The sequence below is a fragment of the Theropithecus gelada genome, chromosome 12, assembly GCF_003255815.1.
Source record: "Theropithecus gelada isolate Dixy chromosome 12, Tgel_1.0, whole genome shotgun sequence".
In the NCBI taxonomy this organism is placed as follows: domain Eukaryota; kingdom Metazoa; phylum Chordata; class Mammalia; order Primates; family Cercopithecidae; genus Theropithecus; species Theropithecus gelada.
This window is the reverse complement of record NC_037680.1, coordinates 117068605-117086980: the sequence shown is the minus strand read 5'-3', so window position 1 is coordinate 117086980 and position 18376 is coordinate 117068605. Positions and strand designations below refer to the sequence as shown.

Here is an 18376-nt window from a genome sequence, read left to right as displayed (position 1 = left end):
TGACTCACAGTTCAGCATGGCTGGGGAGGTCTCAGGAAACTTATAATCGTGGTGGAAGGTGAAGGGGAAGCAAAGCACCTTCTTCACAAGGCAGCAAGAAGATGTGCCAAGCCAACAGGAAAGAGTCCCTTATAAAACTGTCAGATTTCATGAGAACTCTATCATGAGAATAGCATGGGGGAGACTGCCCCCATGATTCAGTTACCTGCACCTGGTCTCTCCCTTGACATGTGGGGACTGTAATTCAAGATGAGATTTGGGTGGGGACACAAAGTCTAATTACACCATTCTACCTCTAGCCCCTTCCAAATCTCATGTCTCTTTTACATTTCAAAACCAGTCATGCCTTCCCAAGAGTCCCCCAAAGTCTTAATTCATTCCAGTATTAACCCAAAAGTCCAAGACCAAAGTGTCATCTGAGACAAGGTAAGTCCCTTCTGCCTATAAATCTGTAAAATCAAAAGCAAGTTAGTTACATCCTAGATACAGTGGAGGTACAGGCATTGGGTAAATATACCTATTCCAAATGGGATAAATTGGCCAAAATGAAGGGGCCACAGGCCCCATGCAAGTCTGAAATCCAGGTGGGCAGTCAAAACTTAAAGCTCCAAAATGATCTCTTTTGACTCCATGTCTCACATCCAAGTCAGGCTCATGCAAGAGGTGGGCTCCCATGACCTTGGGCAGCTCCACCTTTGTTGTTTCACAGGGTACAGCATCCCTTCCAACTGCCTTCACAAGCTGGTATTGTGTGTCTGTGGTTTTTCCAGGTGCATGGTTCAAGTCATCAGTGGATCTACCATTCTGGGGTCTGGAGGATGGTGGCCTTCTTCTCACAGCTCCACAAGCAGTAGGCAGTGCCCCAGTGGGGACTGTGGGGGGGGGGGCTCCAACCCCACGTATCACTTCTACACTGCCCTAGCAGAGGTTCTACATGAGGGTTCCACCAGTGCAGCAAACTTCTGTGTATCTGCAGGTCCAATACCACATGTAAGCCACCAAGGCTTGGGGCTCGCACCTTCTGAAGCAAAGGTCTAAGCTGTACATTGGCCCCTTTTAACCACTGCTGGGATGTGGGGCACCAAGTCCTGAGACTGCACAAAGCAGCAAGGCCCTGAGCCCCACCCACAAAACCATTTTTTCCTCCTAAGCCTCCAGGCCTGTGATGGGTGGGGTTGCTGTGAAGACCTCTGACATTCCGTGGAGACATTTCCCTCATTGTCTATGCTATTAACATGTGACTCCTAGTCACTTATGCAAATTTCTGCAGCTGGCTTGAATTTCTCCTCAGAAAATGGGTTTTTCTTTTCTATCCCATAGTCAGGATGTGCATTTTCTAAACTTTTATGCTCTGCTTCCCTTTTAAATGTGAGTTCCAATTCCAAATCATCTCTTTGTGAATGCATAAAATTGAATGCTTTTAAGAGCACTCTCGAATGCTTTGATGCTTAGAAATTTCTTCTGCCAGATACCCTAAATCATCTCTCTCACATTCAAAGTTCCACAGATCTAAGGCAGGGGCAAAATGCTGCCAATCTCTTTGCTAAAGCATAGTAAGAATCACCTTTATTCCAGTTTCCAGCAAATTCCTCATCTCCATCTGAGACCACCTCAGCCTGGAATTCATTGTCCATATCACTATCAGCATTTTGATCAAAGCCATTCAACAAGTCTCTAGGAAGTTCCATACTTTCCCACATCTTTCTGTCTTCTGAGCCCTCCAAACTGTTCCAACCTCTGACTATTACCCAGTTCCAAATTTGCTTCCACATTTTTGGGTATGTTTACAGCAGCACCCCACTCTCTGTGGTACCAGTTTGCTGCATTCGTCTGTTTTCATTGTTTTCATACTGATATAAAGAACTGCCTAAGACTGGGTAATTTTAAAGGAAAAAGGTTTAATTGACTCACAGTTCAGCATGGCTAGGGATGCCTCTGAAAACTTACAATCAGCAGAAGTTGAAGGGGAAGCAAGGAACTTTCTTCACAAGACAGCAGGAAGGAGAAGTGCCAAGTGAAGGGGGAAGAGCCCCTTATAAAATCATCAGATCTCATGAGAACTCACTCATTATTTTCCACATGTATTTCCCACATTCCCACAGCATGTGGGAAACAGCTCCCATGATCCAATTGCCTCCACCTGGTCTCTCCCTTGATACAGGGGGACTATGGTTATTATAGGGATTACAATTCAAGACGAGATTTGGGTGGGGACACAAAACCTAACCATATCAGCCCTCCTGAGTATGGACTCTTCTGGACATGGACCTTTCTGGGCATGGACACTTTTAGGCATGGAACCCTCCTGGGCATAAACCTTCCTGGGCATTAACTGGCCTGGGCATGGACCCTCCTGGGCATGGGCCTTCCTAGGCATGAGGCATGAGGCTCTCATGGGCATGGCCCTTACTGGACATGGACCTTCCTGGGCATGGGGTTCTCCTGGACATGGTCCTTCCTGGGCACAGGGCTCTGTTGTGTATGGACCCTCCTAGGCATGGACCTTTCTGGACATGAACCCTCCTGGGCATGGACCCGCCTCAGCATGGACCCCTCCTGGACATGGGCCCTCCTGGGCTGGACCTTCCTGGGCATGAACCCTCTTTGACATGGGCCCTTCTGGTCATGGACCTTCCTAGGCAGGGACACTCCTGGACATGAACGCTCCTAGGCATGAATCTTTCTTGACATGGAGCTTCCTGGGCATGTATCCTCCTGGGCACAGGGCCCTCTGTGCACGTGATCCTCGTGGGCATGGGGCCCTACTGGGCATAAACTCTCCTGGGCATAAACCCTCCTGAGCATGGACCCTCCCGGGCATGGGACCCTCCTGGACATAGACCCCCCACTAGGTATGGACACCCTTGGATATGAACCCTCCTGGACATGGGACCCTTTTGAGCATAGTACCCTCCTGGGCACAGGACCCTCCTGACAGTGGGGGCCTCCTGCTCACAGACCCTCCTGGGCATGGACCTTCCTGGGCACAGAAGCCTCCTAGACATGGACCCTCCTGAGCATGGGCCCACCTGGGATGCACCCTTTTAGGCACGGGGCCCTTATGGGGCTCTCCTGGGTATGGGCTCTCCAGAGCCTGGGGTCCTGTGAGATGCCATCAGCTGCATGCTTGTGCCATGTCCCTGCCACAACATGACTGCCATCTCTCTCCAGTCCTGTGGAACGTGGAACAGGGTGGAGCAGTGCCTGTGGACATGCAATATGGGATGACAGGATGGGGTTTGAGCCCAGGCCGTGCTGGCCCACACTCGCAGGAGGTCTCTGGAGTGCCCCATCCTTCCAGCTTGGGGTTCGAGATGCCCTCCACGCAGAAGTACAGGAAAGTCAGAAACCCGCAGGACATCCCACCTTTACCTGGGTGGACACCCAAGCCCTACCCCTGCCAGATATGGTTTCCAGCCTTTCCCTGAAGGAAGGAGAAGAGGGCTGGGTCCCCTGGCAGATCCTGGCCACCCCTTCACTGCCACCCACCCCAACCCACCCTCACCTGCTTGACCTTGGTCCCCCCTCCTTGCACCACTGTGCAGCTCCTACATGGAGATAAGCCACTCCCAGCCCTTCCTTGAGCAAGGAAACCTGGGCTAGGGGCCTCTAGTGAGGTCCTGCCAGGAGCTTCCAACAGCCCCTGCTCACGCTTCAGATGGTGGGGGTGGGAAAGTGTCAACGGGTCCAAGGGGGCCTCAGAGTGAAGAGCCCCAAAGGGTCCCTGGAAGATGTCCGCTGGCCCTCTGAGCCACGCACTCCCTCCCCACCTCCCATCACATAAGTGGGCAACACAGAGGGCCCCACCATGACTGACTCTGGGTGGGGAGTTTTATTCCAGCCCCGAGGGGTGGCAGCAGGTGTCCTCAAGGCTGCACCCTAGCCAGCAGGAACTCACTTTGGCCTGGTGAGCTGGTTCTGGGGGTGGCAAGTGTGAGGCCCCATCCTGGGGGTCTCTGACATTGGCCTTGCTCTGGTCTCAGTCCTCTTGCCCTTGTCTCTGTCCCTCTCTCTTCCCAAGAGAGCAGGTACCTGGGCCATGCCTGTCCACCCAAGGCTCCAAGAGAGCTCACAGTGAGTTCAGGGCTGATCCCAGGCTCCTTGCTACTGGTCCCACCTTCCCCTGACAGGCAGCACCTCCCGGAGCCCCCAAGACCTGGCCCACAGCGCCCTCCGCACGCCTCCTAGGCCAGGGTCACACACAGAGAGGCCTGGCTTTTATGGGCCTTGGCACTGGGAACCACGGCCAATGCAGACGCCTCCTGGAACTCCTTGGCCATGTAGTAGTAGCAGATGGCGTCCAGGCAGCAGTTGGCATCTGAGATCTTGCTGGTTATGAAGAGGGTACGACGGAGCATCTCCACGAAGGCACAGGCGTTCCAGCCCACAGCGAGGCGCACCGTCAGCCCCACGTGCAGGGGCAGGAAGCAGACCACAAACACCACGAGGTTGGCCCAGACCATACGGGCAGCCTTGTGGCTGGCCTCTGCCTGCCCCACATCAATGGGTGGCCTCTGGGCCAGAGCAGTCACCACCTTCAAGGAGCAGAAGACCACCACGGCCAGTGGCAGGTAGAATCCCAGCAGCGGGAAGGCCATGGAGCTGAAATTGTGCCGGGTACTCCTGAAGCAGAAACCGCCCTCCTGCATGCCCAGGAACCAGCGAGCCACCAGGGAGCCGACGACCAGCACCCAGAGGACCGCGCACACGGCCGCAGCCTGCCTGGGGGACCGCAGCCCACGGGCGCGCAGGGGGTGCCGCACGGCCACGTAGCGGTCCATGGCAATGGCCGTGACCAGGCTGATGCTCATGTACCTGTTGGTCAGGTAGATGCCCTGGGAGAGCTGGCACAGTGGCGTGTCCGAGGTGTCCTGCAGGGAGTACAGCACGAAGGGCAAGGCACACAGCAGGCAGAGGTCGGCCACCGCCAGGTTGGTCATGTAGATGCGGGTCTCCGTCCACCGCTGCATGCGGCAGCAGAACACCCAGAGCGCCAGGCTGTTGAGCAGCAGGCCCAGCACCAGCAGGATGCCCAAGTAGACGTAGAAGCCCAGCTTGATCGTCGGGGGCCAGGTGAGGTCGCTGGAGCCACAGGTGTTGTAGGTGCCGTTCATGGTCCTGGGGTTGCAGAGGGAGCTGGAGGTCAGCAGAGGGCGAGCGGGAGGAGCGAGGCACTGCCCCCACTCCGCCCACCTCGGCCTCACATCCACAAACACAAAACTCCTCAAAGAAAGCATGGATGCCGTAAAGAACTCCAAGTCACCCTCGAGGTCTAACCCCTGGACGGATCCTCTTCCTATCTCCTGAGCCCTTCTGTCCTGGGACCTGCCTGCTGTCATGGGGCAGGAAGGGAGGCAGAAGGAGCTCCACGTCCCCCTCCAGTCCCCAACCCAGCAAGCCCTACCCTCCAGAACGCAAATCCTGGACAGGGAACAAAGGGCCGCCAGCCTCAGCCAGCACAGCTCTCAGCAGGGAGGGTTCAGAGGCAGCAGCACCTGTCAGTCTAAGGATGGGAAGACCAGGCTCCCAGACAAAGCCCAGGGTGGCCCCTCCACCCCTCCCGGGACCTGGCTGCAAGAGGTGCCCACATTTGACTCCACACCTGCATCGGCCCTTCCCCACAGCAGAGTCCAGGACAGCTGGGACTCTGGCCTGCCCCTCCCTCCCTGTGAGCTCACCACCCAGTCCTGAGCTCTGGAGGTCCTGCCTGGATCAGCCTGAGTCCCCATTCCAGTCCCACATTTGGGATATGGGGTCCACCCTTTGAGCTCCCAGGGGTCAGAGCCCATGAGGGCAGCCCTGCCCCTCCAGGCCCTGGCTGTGCTGCTCAGGGGCCGCCCAGGGGTGGAACTGAGTATCCTCCTCTCAATCACTATCAGGACCACTCACAAAGCCACCCCTCCGCTGTCCATGCCAGCCTCTCACTGTCCCCAACACCCTCCACAACATAGCCCAGGAAGGCTGAGATCAGCCCCGGATGGACTTGGGCAGAGTCTGATGTCCCAGACATGGGCTGGAGTCATCCTGACTCGGCCACCCCTGCAGCTGGGCAAACTCGTTCCCTCATCATAAGGGGTGCTGGTGTTGCACGCAGGCAGGTGTGAGACGGAGCTGCTGGTGAGCGCCCAGAGTCCGGGACTCACAGCCACACGTCCCACTGCCCGGGCTCCTCAGTGGGTCCAGGAAGAGCCTGGAGGGGTGGGGGTGGGAGAAGACTCTCCCCCTACCACCAGGCTGTCCTGTCGGGCATCCCTCAGTGGCTTCCTGCTGGGCTGCTATGGAAGGTGGGAAGGACTCAGTCCACAGCCAACGGCCTTGCTCCTCCCTCTGCCTAGAGGAGCACACAAGTTCCCCCAAATCAGGAGAGGGGAGAGCGCCCAAACCCCATGACTGCAGCTGCTGGGGATGCCTTTCCCCCACGGTGGCCCCTGGGAACTCCAGGTCCCCAGTCCATGAGGGACACAGGGCACAGGTTTCAGTCAAAAACAGAAACATCCTGCCCTCTGACTTCATTCCGTCTCCTTAGTTCCCACCTCCAGAGAAGTACGGCAGGAGCCCTTCCCCCGAGTGCGAAGCGCTGCGCGCCCGCCTGAGGGTCTCTCCTCCCTTCTTGAGGGTCCTGCTTGCCCTTCCCCCGAGTGCGAAGTGCTGCGCGCCCGAGGGTCTCTCCTCCCTTCTTGAGGGTCCTACTTGCTTTCTCTCTGATTCATGAGCAACACCTTGCCCCGCTTCCAGGGATCTTTGTAGGGACCCTGAGCAAGGCCAGGCTCCGAGGACATCCCCAGAACCCACTGGAACCAACCGCTGGGATCTTCCCTTCCTGTCGGTCCTGTGCTCCTGCCGCAGCCCCCGCTGGGGACCAGGAGATCCCAGAACCTGCTCAGAATCTACACCTCAGAGGTACCTGAGCTGGGCAGGCGCTGTGCGTTGGGGAGGGCTCCGTGCGACTGACCTCCTACTCTCCCCACCTGAGCTCTCAAATCCACCAAAAGTCCAGGGCCAGCCTTGGGCGGGGTGCAGACCTGGCAAGGGGAGGGGCCTGCACGGCTAGAGGGCGATTCCTTCGCTGCCTCATCTTGAGTAGCCTGGAACCCTGCCTGGTGGGAGGTGAGGACACGAGAGCTCGTGGGCCTGGGCCCCTTCCCGTTGCCCCAGCTTCCCAGATCCCTCCCCATGGCTGCCAAGGGGCTGTCAGGTCACACATACCCAGGGCTGTAACTTGCCTACTAGCCTCAGTGTGGCTGTGGGGGAATGTTTAACTGCAGACCAGGCACAGTGGCTCACGCCTGTAATCCTAACACTTTGGGAGACTGAGACAGGAGGATCACTTGAGGCCAGAAGTTTAAGAACAACCTGGGTATCATAGGGACACCCCGTCTCTACCAAAAAATAAAAAATAAATAATAATAATAATTAGCTGGACTGGTGACGCGTGCCTGTAGTTCCAGCTACTCAGGAGGCTGAGGCAGGAAGATCGCTTGAGCCCAGGAGGTCGAGGCTGCAGTGAGCTATGCTGGCACCACTGCACACCAGCCTTAGGAGACAGAGTGAAACCTTGCCTGTAAGAAGAAGAAAAAAAGTCTAACTACAATATTTAAATTTTCCCGTTTATAATAAAACAAACACTGGACTATTAGGGAGAAAAATGCAAATGTTGCAAGAGTTTCAAGGTGTACGTAGGCTTTGAAGAAGTGCCCTGTTCATGGGTCCTTGTCTTGCCCCTGGGGTGCCTCCTAAAAAAGTTCAGGATATCAAGGCCCAGGTTTTAGCCCTGACGGCATGGGGCCCCGGGAGCTAACATGGCCAGCACAGATGCCTACCTACTGCCCCAGCCCCGCGCAGGAATCCATCCAGGCTGCGGACCGTAGCTGGCCTCCCACCTCAGATCCTCAGGCCTGGTCTTCCTCAACAGACACCAACACCATCAGCCTCAGGGAGCTCCCGCTGCTGGGGACCATGGGGATAGGGCCTTTCCACTTCCTGCCCAGGAGGCTGTGGGGATAGGAGCCAGCAGCACGCGCAGGAGGCCCCGCTTCCCCTTCTGATGACAAGGTCAGCCTCGGCTTCTGCACACAAAAGCAGAAAAGTGCCCTTTGATTCTGCACTGAGCAATCCAGGAGAGAAACCTGGCCGTAGACGGGCAGCCCAGCCACACTGGAGCCCCTCGCCAGCCCTTCCCACTGTCTGGACCAGGGACCCACCCAGACCCCCGAGTACCTGGCTGGCCTGGGATTGGGAGCACAGGCCCCATCCACTGCTGAAGACTTGGGGGCACGGAGTAGGGGTGCAGATCCCTGTGGCCCAGGCACCAAAGAGTGCCCCGTACCTGTGACCCTCTGGGCCTGGGCCCCACACAGCACACCCCACTGGGCCTGGGCCCCACACCGCACACCCCACTGGGCCTGGGCCCCACACCGCACACCCCACTGGGCCTGGGTCCCACACAGCACACCCCACTGGGCCTGGGCCCCACACAGCGCACCCCACTGGGCCTGGGTCCCACACAGCACACCCCACTGGGCCTGGGCCCCACACAGCGCACCCCACTGGGCCTGGGTCCCACACAGCACACCCCACTGGGCCTGGGTCCCACACAGCGCACCCCACTGGGCCTGGGCCCCACACAGCGCACCCCACTGGGCCTGGGCCCCACACAGTGCACCCCACTGGGCCTGGGTCCCACACAGCACACCCCACTGGGCCTGGGCCCCACACAGCACACCCCAGACGCAGGATGGGGCTGTGAGTGACACAAGTTCACCAAAGCAGCCGCTCACCTGAGGGCCACAGCGCGGGGGTATTTATTCTTGTTTTTAGATGTCACGTCCCACACTCCAGCAAGCTGCTACCCACACACAGGCTCCGAGCCTTCATCAGCCTCAGCCACACCTGAGACCCCCAACAGCCCGAGCCCACCTGAGACCACAACACAGCCTCACCCCGCTGAGACTCCCCATCACAGCCTCAACCTACCTGAGACCCCATCACAGCCTCAACCCATCTGAGACCCCATCACATCCTCACCCCTCTCTGAGACCCCATCACGGCCTTACCCCACCTGAGACCCTATCACAGCCTCACCCTGCCCTGAGACCCCATCACGGCCTCACCCAGCCCTGAGACTCCATCACATCCTCACCCAGCCCTGAGACCCCATCACATCCTCACCCCGCCCTGAGACCCTGTCACATCCTCACCCCACCTGAGACCCCATCACATCCTCACCCCACCTGAGACCCCGTCACATCCTCACCCAGCCCTGAGACCCCATCACATCCTCACCCCACCTGAGACCCCATCACATCCTCACCCCACCTGAGACCCTGTCACATCCTCACCCCACCTGAGACCCCATCACATCCTCACCCCGCCCTGAGACCCCATCACGGCCTCACCCCACCTGAGACCCCGTCACACCCTCACCCCGCCCTGAGACCGCATCACATCCTCACTCCGCTCTGAGACCCCATCACACCCCTGCCCCACTGGGAGGCCCCTAGGGCAGTGGGCGGCACTGACCTGCAGGCAGCTTTGGCCTCCCGGGTGGAGTGTGTGACCCCCGCTGCCAAAGCCTGCACAGTGGCTGCCTGAGGAGGGCTGGGGGAAGTGAAGCTGGGGTGAGCCACCCCCTCGGGGCTGGTCCCTGACTCTGCCCCTCCTTAAGGTGGCGGGGCGGGTGGCCAACTGACGGCAGCAGGGCAGGGGTAACAGGAGATCCCCCTGCTCCCGCACCAGCTAGAAGGTGTGGGGGATTTCTGGGAGGGAAGTGGGGTGCCGGCTGCCTGTGCTGACGCCTCTGAAGAACCAGCATCCTTGCTGAGGGCACACATTTGTTCTGGAAACAGCGTGAGAGACAGCAAAACCAGAGGCACTCCAGTCCCGCCCACGGATCCTTCCTCCTCCCCAGCCCACTTCTGCCCTGTCATCTAGGAAAGCTTCTCAGGGCCCGGCCCTCCCAGGGTGTGCGGTCAGCCCGCCCTCCCCAGCGCCTCATGCCCAGTCCCCTGACAGGGTGCAGGATGCACGCTCATCCTAGTTCATGCAGACACGCTCCGTGGGCATCTTCCAATACACACACGCACACACACATGCACACACCAATGCACACGGGTGAGAGGCACACACTCTGACACACACAGGCAGGCTGGCTCCTCCCCTGCTTCCCCCCTCCTCGGCCACCTGCCCCTCCTCCAAACCCACCCCCTCAGAAGCCTATCCAGACCACCCCTGTCTGGTCTAGAATATTCTCTCTGGCCCCCACCTCCTCGGCACACATCTTCCTTCTGAGCTCATGGTGGGGGAGCCCATAGGTCCAGGCTGCTCCCCCATGGTGCACACCACCCCCTTCCTGGGCCCCATCCACTCTGAGAGGAGGGGCCTTGTCTCCTCAGCGTGGGCCCCACAGCCCCAGACCACAGCCTCTCTCTCCTCAACGACTGCGATAGGCTGGGGAGAGCTTCAGTTTCACCCCTCCCCACTTTACAGCGGTGGAAACTGAGGCCCAAGGAAGGGGAACGCTTGGCCCAGCATCACACAGGTGGTGGCAGGTCTGAGACCAGTGCCTGGGCCTCCTGAGCCAGACCAGGGCTCTCTACCCAGAGGCACCTGAGGAAGCCCTGCCTGGGCCTCGGTCCTTCTCTGCTGTCATCCCAGGCCCGGCTCCTTTCCCTTCCTTCCTGCCTCCTCCTACTGTCCTTCCTGCCCTTCCTCCTGCTTCCCCAGCTGTCCCTCCAGACCCAGTCCCCAGTGTGGGCCCTTGGGTTCCCTGCCCAGTCCCCGTGGGCCATGATGTTCAGTGGAGAGGGGCCTCCTCCCCCTGCAGGAGGCTCAGATTTGGGTTTTCATCTGCCTGATCTCAACTCCCATGCCTCACTCTGGCCACAGGATCTGGCCTCTGGGGTCAGCAGAAGGCGCGGCACCTGCTCAGTCCAAGCCCGGCCGCCGTCAAGCAGGGACTGGAGGTGCAGGGCGGGGCGTCTCCCAGGGGTGTTCCTTCCACCTCTGGCAGATCAGAGGCTAAACGGCTGGATGGTGCCCCAAGCAGGCCTGCCCAGCCCACCAGGGCCAGGACCCTGCAGAGCACCCCCACCCTCCCACCACCGGGCCAGCCACGAACTCCACGTCCCTCCCCAGCAGTGGCCTGGGGCACCCTGATCCCACCAGGCCTGGCCTCCCTGACGTGGCCTGGCATCTGTGCTCCTCACACACTGGAAGGGAAGCCCCTCTGGGCAGGGCCATGTGGACCCAGCGGATTCTTGTGGGCTGTGTGGACTTGGGGAAGAAACTGGATATTTAGAGACTCCAGCTGTCTCTGGGAAGGGCCCCTCGCCGCCAGGTTCCACCTGTGTACAGGAAATGCTATCCCTAGCCCACCCCCCACCTCTCTCCATCTGCCCCTTGGCTATCTCCGCAGGGCATGGGGGCACTTCAGGGCAGTCCCCCCCAGCCTGGAGCCTGGGCCCTTGTGCTCTGCTCCCTCCCACTCAGGCAGGCTTTGCGCCTAGGGCCCCTCCAGTGTGCTGTTTCTCTCTTGGCTCCCTGCTCACCCCCAGGGCCCCTCTCTCCCCATAGCTGCACCCTCACGACCTGTTTCTAGCACTTCACCCTGTTTGATTTTATCACAGAACTTATTTTTTAAGTAACCCTTTCTGCGCACTGGGTTCATGCTTGTGGGACTCCATCTGCTTCCTGCCCTGTCAGGGCCCCGGCACAGAGCCCGACCTCTGTGAAGCTCGACAACCCCTCGCCCACAGCGACTCCTGCCGTGGGGCCGGCAAGTGCCTGGGACACAGCAGGTGATCAGTCATCGTCAGCGCCAGGCTCAGGCACAGTTGCCTGGGGTCCTCTGCTGCCGCCCAGGCCCTTCTTCAAGGCCCCCTGGAGTCCCCAGGTTCGACAGGCCAGAAGGCAGGTTTCCATTCCAGACCAGGCCTGTTCTCTCCCGGCTGGGCAACCTCAGACCACCGGGCCTCTGTGGAGGAGAACTGGCAGCCAGGGTCCTGCTGTGGGCACAGGGGCACCGCCGAGGGTCCTCCGTCCCCCACCTCTGCTTCTGGGCAGCTCCCTCACCCCCAAGGTTAGCCCCTTGCAGCAACACCAGCCCCTCCCACTTCACCCTGCTGGGCTGTATGTGTGACAGGAGGAGCTCTGAACAGGATTCCTTCCTGCCCTTCCTCCTCCTTCCCCAGCTACAGCTGCCGGACGCCACCCCTGCAGCCCTATCTAAAGGAGCCTCTGCAGCAAGCTGGTCCAGCCCTCGGGCTGCGGGCTTTGAATGTGGCCCAACACAAATTTGTAAACTGTCGTAAAACATTATGAGATTTACGCATGGACCTTTTTTTGCTCATCGGCTACCGTGAGTGTTAGTGTATTTTACGTTTGGCCCAAGGCAATTCTTCTTCTTCCAACGTGGCCAGGGGAAGCCAAAAGATTGGACAGCCCTGCTTTGAAGGCAAGTGTGTGAGGGGATGTCAAGGAAGCAGGAGCCTGGGAGAGCCAGAGAAAAGCCGTTTACGTTCAGCTCCACCTTGAGACCAACAAGGCACATACCTGCCAGCCACAGCCCACGGTCATACGCTGTTTACAGCTAAAGCAGCAGCCAGTGACGCCTGCGCAGACACACTTCTATGACAGCAAAGTGTCCAAGTGCCCTGGTATACAGAACAACATATGCTTTCCAGATAACTATCCTTGGCCGGACACGGTGGCTCAGGCCTGTAATCCCAGCACTTTGGGAGGCCAAGGTGGGAGGATGGCTTAAGCCCAGAAGTTTGAGACCAGCCTGGGCAACATAGCAAGATCCTGTCTCTAAAAAAGTAAAAAATATTAACCAGGCATGGGGGTGCATGCCTGTATTCCCAGCTGCTCGGGAGGCTAAGGCGGAGGAGCACCTGAGCCTGGGTGGCAGAGGTTGCAACGAACTGAGATTGTGGTACTGCACTCCAGCCTGGGCAACGGAGGAAGACCCCGTGATGGACGGTTTTCTTTAAATCAATAGAATAATATATGTTAGGCACAGTGTAGCTTAGTCTTTACATAGACGAGACCCCTGTATGAGAAAAACTTAAAGCTGGGTTGTTCCTCTTGCTTTCTGAGGACGCCCTGCTCTGTAATGGAGCAACCTTCAATAAACCCTCTCTTCTCACCAGATTCTGACTCACCTTGACTTCCTTCCTTCCTGAGACCCAAGAACCCTGCCTTGAGGTCTGAATCGAGACCCTTTTCCCGTGAAGCTGTCTCCTAAATGCGTCGCTTGGATCCTCATGGGTCCTTTGCACAGTTTTTGTTTATTAAAACAACACTTTGGGCCAGGCACCGTGGCTCACGCCTGTATTCCCAGCACTTTGGGAGGCCGAGGCGGGCGGATCACGAGGTCAGGAGTTCAAGACCAGCCTGGCCAACATGGTGAAACCTCGTCTCTACTAAAAATACAAAAATCAGCTGGGCGTGCTGGCGCGTGCCTATAGTCCCAGCTACTCAGGAAGCTGAGGAAAGAGAATCGCTTGAACCTGGGAGGCGGAGGTTGTGGTGAGCCGAGATCACGCCACTGCACTTCAGCCTGGGCGACAGAAGGAGACTCCATCTCAAAAATAAATAAATAAATAAGAAATAAAACAACACATTACTGTTTTATGACCGTTTTTCTGGTGTCCCTTCCAGCACTGTGCCCCCGAGGCCAGTGCCTCACTTATCCATCTGGCAGCTGAGGCAGACCAGCGGGGTCCTCTGTGTGGGGGCTCAGCTGTGGACCCCGAGACAGGATGTGAGTCCACCTCCCGCTTCTTGAGGTTTCTCTGTCGCCCTCAGCACTTTCTGTTCCCCTCTTCACAGAACCAGGTCTGGAAGTGGATGTCCTGCTGGGAAACTCCCCTCCCCCACTGATCTTGCCTGAAGCCTGGGGGTGTCACCGTGAGGGGCTGGGGACCAGGACACAGGCTCTCTGTCCTAGATGTCCTGCTTTTGTGTGTATTTGATGTTTTCCATAATAAAAGTGTATAGAGAACTGAGTGTGTGGCCATGGAAGGGCAGGGAGGGCAAAGCCCGTCAGCTGCGGGGCAGAGGAGGTGGCCTGCAGGGGTCCCGGGGCTGGCTGCACAAGACCGGCACCTGTGGCCTGAGGTCCCCTCCACCCAAGACCCGCCCTGTGCCCAGCCTCCTGTGATGGCCCACGCCCAGCGGGTGTGTCCTACGTGACCCCAGACTCATCTTCCCACAAGAATTAGCCCCCGGCACCACTTGCCCCAAAGCCAGGGCAGCCAGTGGGGACTGGGCCACAGGGAATGGTTTGGGTTCGGGTGGCAGGGAAAGCTGAGGCCTCCTCCCTATGCTGACTGGGTGGGCAGCAGCCAGCATTTGCTGGCTGGAGCCGCCACCTGGAAGGAGCCGCCAGGGCACCGAGAGGAAGGGTGCAAACCAGGCCAGCAGAGCCGCCAGGCTGCAGGAGACCCCTTCTGCCCCACAGCTCTTTGGCCCCCACCTCCCTCCACTCTTCGGAGAGAGACAGAGTCTCATTCAGTCTCAAAAAAAGACAGAGCGAGTAGCTGGGATTACAGGCACATGCCACCACGCCCAGTTAATTTGTATTTTTAGTAGAGACAGGGTTTCACCACATTGGCCAGAATGGTCTCGATCTCCTCTTCTCGTGATCTGCCCACCTTGGCCTCCCAAAGTGGCGGGATTACAGGCATGAGCCACCACGCCTGGCCGGGGCCACCTCTCTTACTTGAAGGCCTCCTACCCCATGTCGGGCACTTTCCAGCAGCCCCTACACAAAAGTCGCTTTGACGTCCCTGAGACCCGCGCTGCTTTCCCAGGCGCTCAGGCTGCATTTGGCGGCTGAGGAGCAGCAGGGATGCAGGCCAGGGAGGAGTGGGGTGGACATGGGGCTTCCAACACCTTAAGGGGCTTCCCATGCCAGGCTCGTGCTCCCTTCAGAGGGACTGAGAAGGATGCATCCCCCAGTGCAGCCACCAGAGGAAGGTGCCGCCCTGGCCTGCTCCCTGCCCTGGGGGCCCTGTGGCTGCTGAAGCCCCTCTGGGACCCGCCCAAGCATGGCTTCCCCCTCCAGAAGTGCCTCTGCTGGGCCTCTCTGGACCCCACACAGGCTCCAGCCAAGCTGGGTGCTCAGGGGGTCCCCACAGCCCAAGCACGGGGCCCTTGGCAGGAGCTGGGCACCACCACAGGATGGGCAGGGGACATGGCACCCCAGTGGTCTGGAAGGGATCCTGAGGGGTCCTGAGGGGACCACGATGGGGGTGGGAGGGGTCCTGAGAGGGTCTGAGGGGCTGCAAATTGCACCCAGGGCCCTTCCCTGCCTCCTCTGTGCCTACTCCTCCCTTCACCAGGCACCTTCACAGTGGAGCCTCCAGCTCTGCCCACCTGCAGCAGGAGGCCTGGCTCTGCCCTGGGCACTCAGGGCCACCTCCCCACCTTGGAACTCCTGCCCCACCTTCACCCAGCCTCGAGGGCATCAAGGCATCTGGCCACCAGCAGGGGGGCACTGCCCAGGGAGATCCCAGCCCTGGCCACCAAAGGCCAGAAGAGGCTCCTCAGGCTGAGGGCAGGTGACCACAGCCCCTGGGCCACCCCGCCAGCTCACTCACCCTGATGGCTCCCACTGCCTGCTCCTGGGGACCCACTGCTGCCAGATGCCCTGCTGGGGTCCCCACTTGGCCATGGGATGGGCCTTGGGTGCTGCCCCAGCCAGGTTTCTGCTATTTCCAGCAGCATCTCCCTTTCTTGGCTCTGGACAGCAGGGCCACCCTCCCAGACTCCTTCCCCTTCCTCTGCACAAGGCTCTGTGACTGGGAGGCCACCTGCTCCTTGGCCCTTCAACTGCCAGCTGCCTGTCTCCATCCCTAGGGCCCTCCCTTCTCAGCAGAGAGAGCCATCCGGCCCCTGCTTGGGGCCCTCCCAACTCACCCTCCTGTCCAAGAGCCCCGCTCCTAAGAGCCCCGCTCCTAAGTGCCACTTCCTGGCTTGGGAACCTGCAGAGGCTCCCCGCTGCTTGCCGGAGGCTGCCTGCCAGCCACTGGAAGGTCCTCCACTCTGGGGAGACCTCCGGTCGGGGAGTCTGGCGGGGAGGGAGTAGTAACTCTTGAGAGTGGAGTGTATGTCGTGTGCTGTCATCCCTGCCCTACAATGAACCATAAACACCCAGTAGCTGGACAGGCAAGGGACAGTCCCTCCAGGAGGGATTTTCCCCACGTCCTCCCCGGGGCGGCAGGATCCCGGCCTGGCTGACTTGCAGCAGCCTGTCTAGGACGGGCCCAGGAAATGGCAAGTTTAATCACGCCCAGGAGCCACTGAGGCAGAGGGTCCTTAACCCCCCAAGAAGCACTGTGTGGAGAGTTCTCACACCCGTCCCTTGGCCCTGTCCTGGGACCACCAGCCTTCAGAGACACTTCCTCCAGGGCCGGGCAAGACACCTGCCGATAGAGATGGGAGTAGACGTTCACAGAGATGTAAACAGCTCCTTAAAGATACGAAAAGATGCTCAAAATGATCACAAAAAGAGAAACATAAACTAAGCTCAAAACTATCATAAAAAGAGAAACACAAATTAAAAGTTCACTGCAACACCATTTCTCCTCCATTAGACAGGTCAAAATACAAGAGTCTGACCACAACAGAAAGACATCCTCGGATATCACCCATTGATCACTGATCTCTAAGGTGATACAAACCCCCATGCAGGTGGCTTTGGCAACACCCTTAGCCAAACTAGAGATGCATTTACCCTTTGACCCAATAACCCCCCTTCTGGGAATGTATTCACAGAGAGACGCAAGGACGATGAAGCATGTACTTCGGCAGCTATTCACTGTCGCAGTGTGGAGTGGGGACAGCCCGGGAACCACTCAGCCTCTCTCCAGAGGACCCGGGTTGAATGAAGCATGTTCACGTCACAGAACACTGGGCAGCTGTAAAGAGGAGGGAGAAATATTTCTACACACTAGCATATGGTCATCTCCAGGATATGTTTGTAAATGAAAAAAAGCATGCTTATGTACATATACACAATTTATGTGTTTTTAGATAGAGCCATCAGCTTGTATGTTTTACAAATGGAAATATAAGCCGCAAAACTTGCTTTAAATTAAACTGTTACCTGTAGGAAACAGGTGGACATGGGGTGATGGGATAGGGGTGGACTTTTGTGACCATATCTTGGTTTCTAGATTTGGATTTAGAATCATGTCAAATGTTGTGTAATTACTTAATTAAATTAAATTAATTTGTAAAAGGAATTCTGGAAATTGAAAGCAAAATGAAACTAACTGACTTGCATTATGGGTTGACAATATGACCCTACCAAACTCTTCCAAGCGACTTTAAAATCCAGTCATTTGGATGTATATCCATATAGCCTGACAACAAAAATGAATGGCAAAAGAAGTTTTCATTATTTTAAATAATCATTTTCCAAATAATTTTAAAACACTCTTTTGTCTGTACATTGACATAACCCAAGGACTTTAAAAGTATCTAAAAAGAATTTTAAACTATTTTCAGTGGTTATACTGTTGATGGTAGTGTTGGTAAAGTCATTTTGAGAATATTGTGTTACAGGATAAAACAAATGAGTAACTATGTTGGGTATTGTTTGAGATTTTTGGCGTGGGAGAAAGGAGATGCACATGTATTATCAATAAGATTAAGTAAAAACTATGTAAATCTTAATTTAAATAGAAAGTGTCAGTTTGTACTCATAATGTGTCTTTCAAAAAAGAAAAGAAAAAAAAAAAGCCTTAGTTCTGTCCACTGACAAGGCCTAAAAATAAGGACAAATCCAGGAACCACAAGCACACCTAACACCCAGATTGCGGTCTCTAAGGACCATTTTTCTTGAAGGGGAAGAGGGGCTCTTGGAGAGAAGTGTGTGCTGTCGAATCTGGGTTAGGAAATGTCTAAGATAATCCTGGATATGCCAGAGAACAAAGTAGCTGTCAAAGGTTATTAGGGCAGTGCCAAAGGGGCTCAAGAGTTAATGAAATAGGCTAGCACTGGACAAAGACAGGAAGATCTGAATATCAATAAGGATAAAATTTTTAACCAAAGGGAACATCAAAAAATGTTAAACTCATGAATTCATAATTATACTTTAAAAACTCATTAGTCATTCTTGAAAGATGCCAGGAAAACAGTTCATTATTTTCTAAACGAGGAAAGAAGGGAAAGAATCAAGCATTTACCCTGCCTTTCCTATGCAAACTGTACCTCAACATGACCAAAGAGTTAATGAAGGAACACTTCTTTTTACAGATACATTTCTGCTAATAAATAATGAAGGAAGACAGAAGTAGAATATTACCACTTTGCAAACCCTGATGGATGAATGAAACTAGCATTAGGGCTAATTATCTATTATTTTAGT

General features: G+C 56.7%; 1 protein-coding gene across 2 annotated transcripts; it reads right to left on the bottom strand.

Annotated features, from left to right (window-relative positions):
- Nucleotides 1-3810: 3810 nt before the first annotated feature.
- On the bottom strand, nt 3811-16857 carry GPR35 (G protein-coupled receptor 35). Of its 2 annotated transcripts, none has more exons than XM_025404882.1 (2): nt 9520-9837; nt 3811-5118 (listed from the first exon to the last, which is right to left on the bottom strand). In XM_025404882.1, the coding sequence occupies exon 2, from the start codon at nt 5112-5114 to the stop codon at nt 4185-4187; it is 930 nt and encodes a 309-aa protein (XP_025260667.1). In that variant the 5' UTR covers nt 5115-5118; nt 9520-9837; the 3' UTR covers nt 3811-4184. The 2 variants fall into 2 exon arrangements, with proteins under 2 accessions (XP_025260667.1, XP_025260668.1); XM_025404883.1 differs by lacking the exon at nt 9520-9837 and adding an exon at nt 16778-16857 and having other exon boundaries at nt 3814-5118.
- Nucleotides 16858-18376: the final 1519 nt, after the last annotated feature.

Excerpts from the sequence above, each read along its gene's own strand:
- GPR35 (XM_025404883.1), bottom strand. The coding sequence starts at position 16,803 with ATGCTTCATCGTCCTTGCGTCTCTCT. Across the intron at positions 5,119-16,777 it reads CATCGTCCTTGCGTCTCTCT|GACCATGAACGGCACCTACA; the intron begins GTGAATACATTC and ends CTGCAACCCCAG.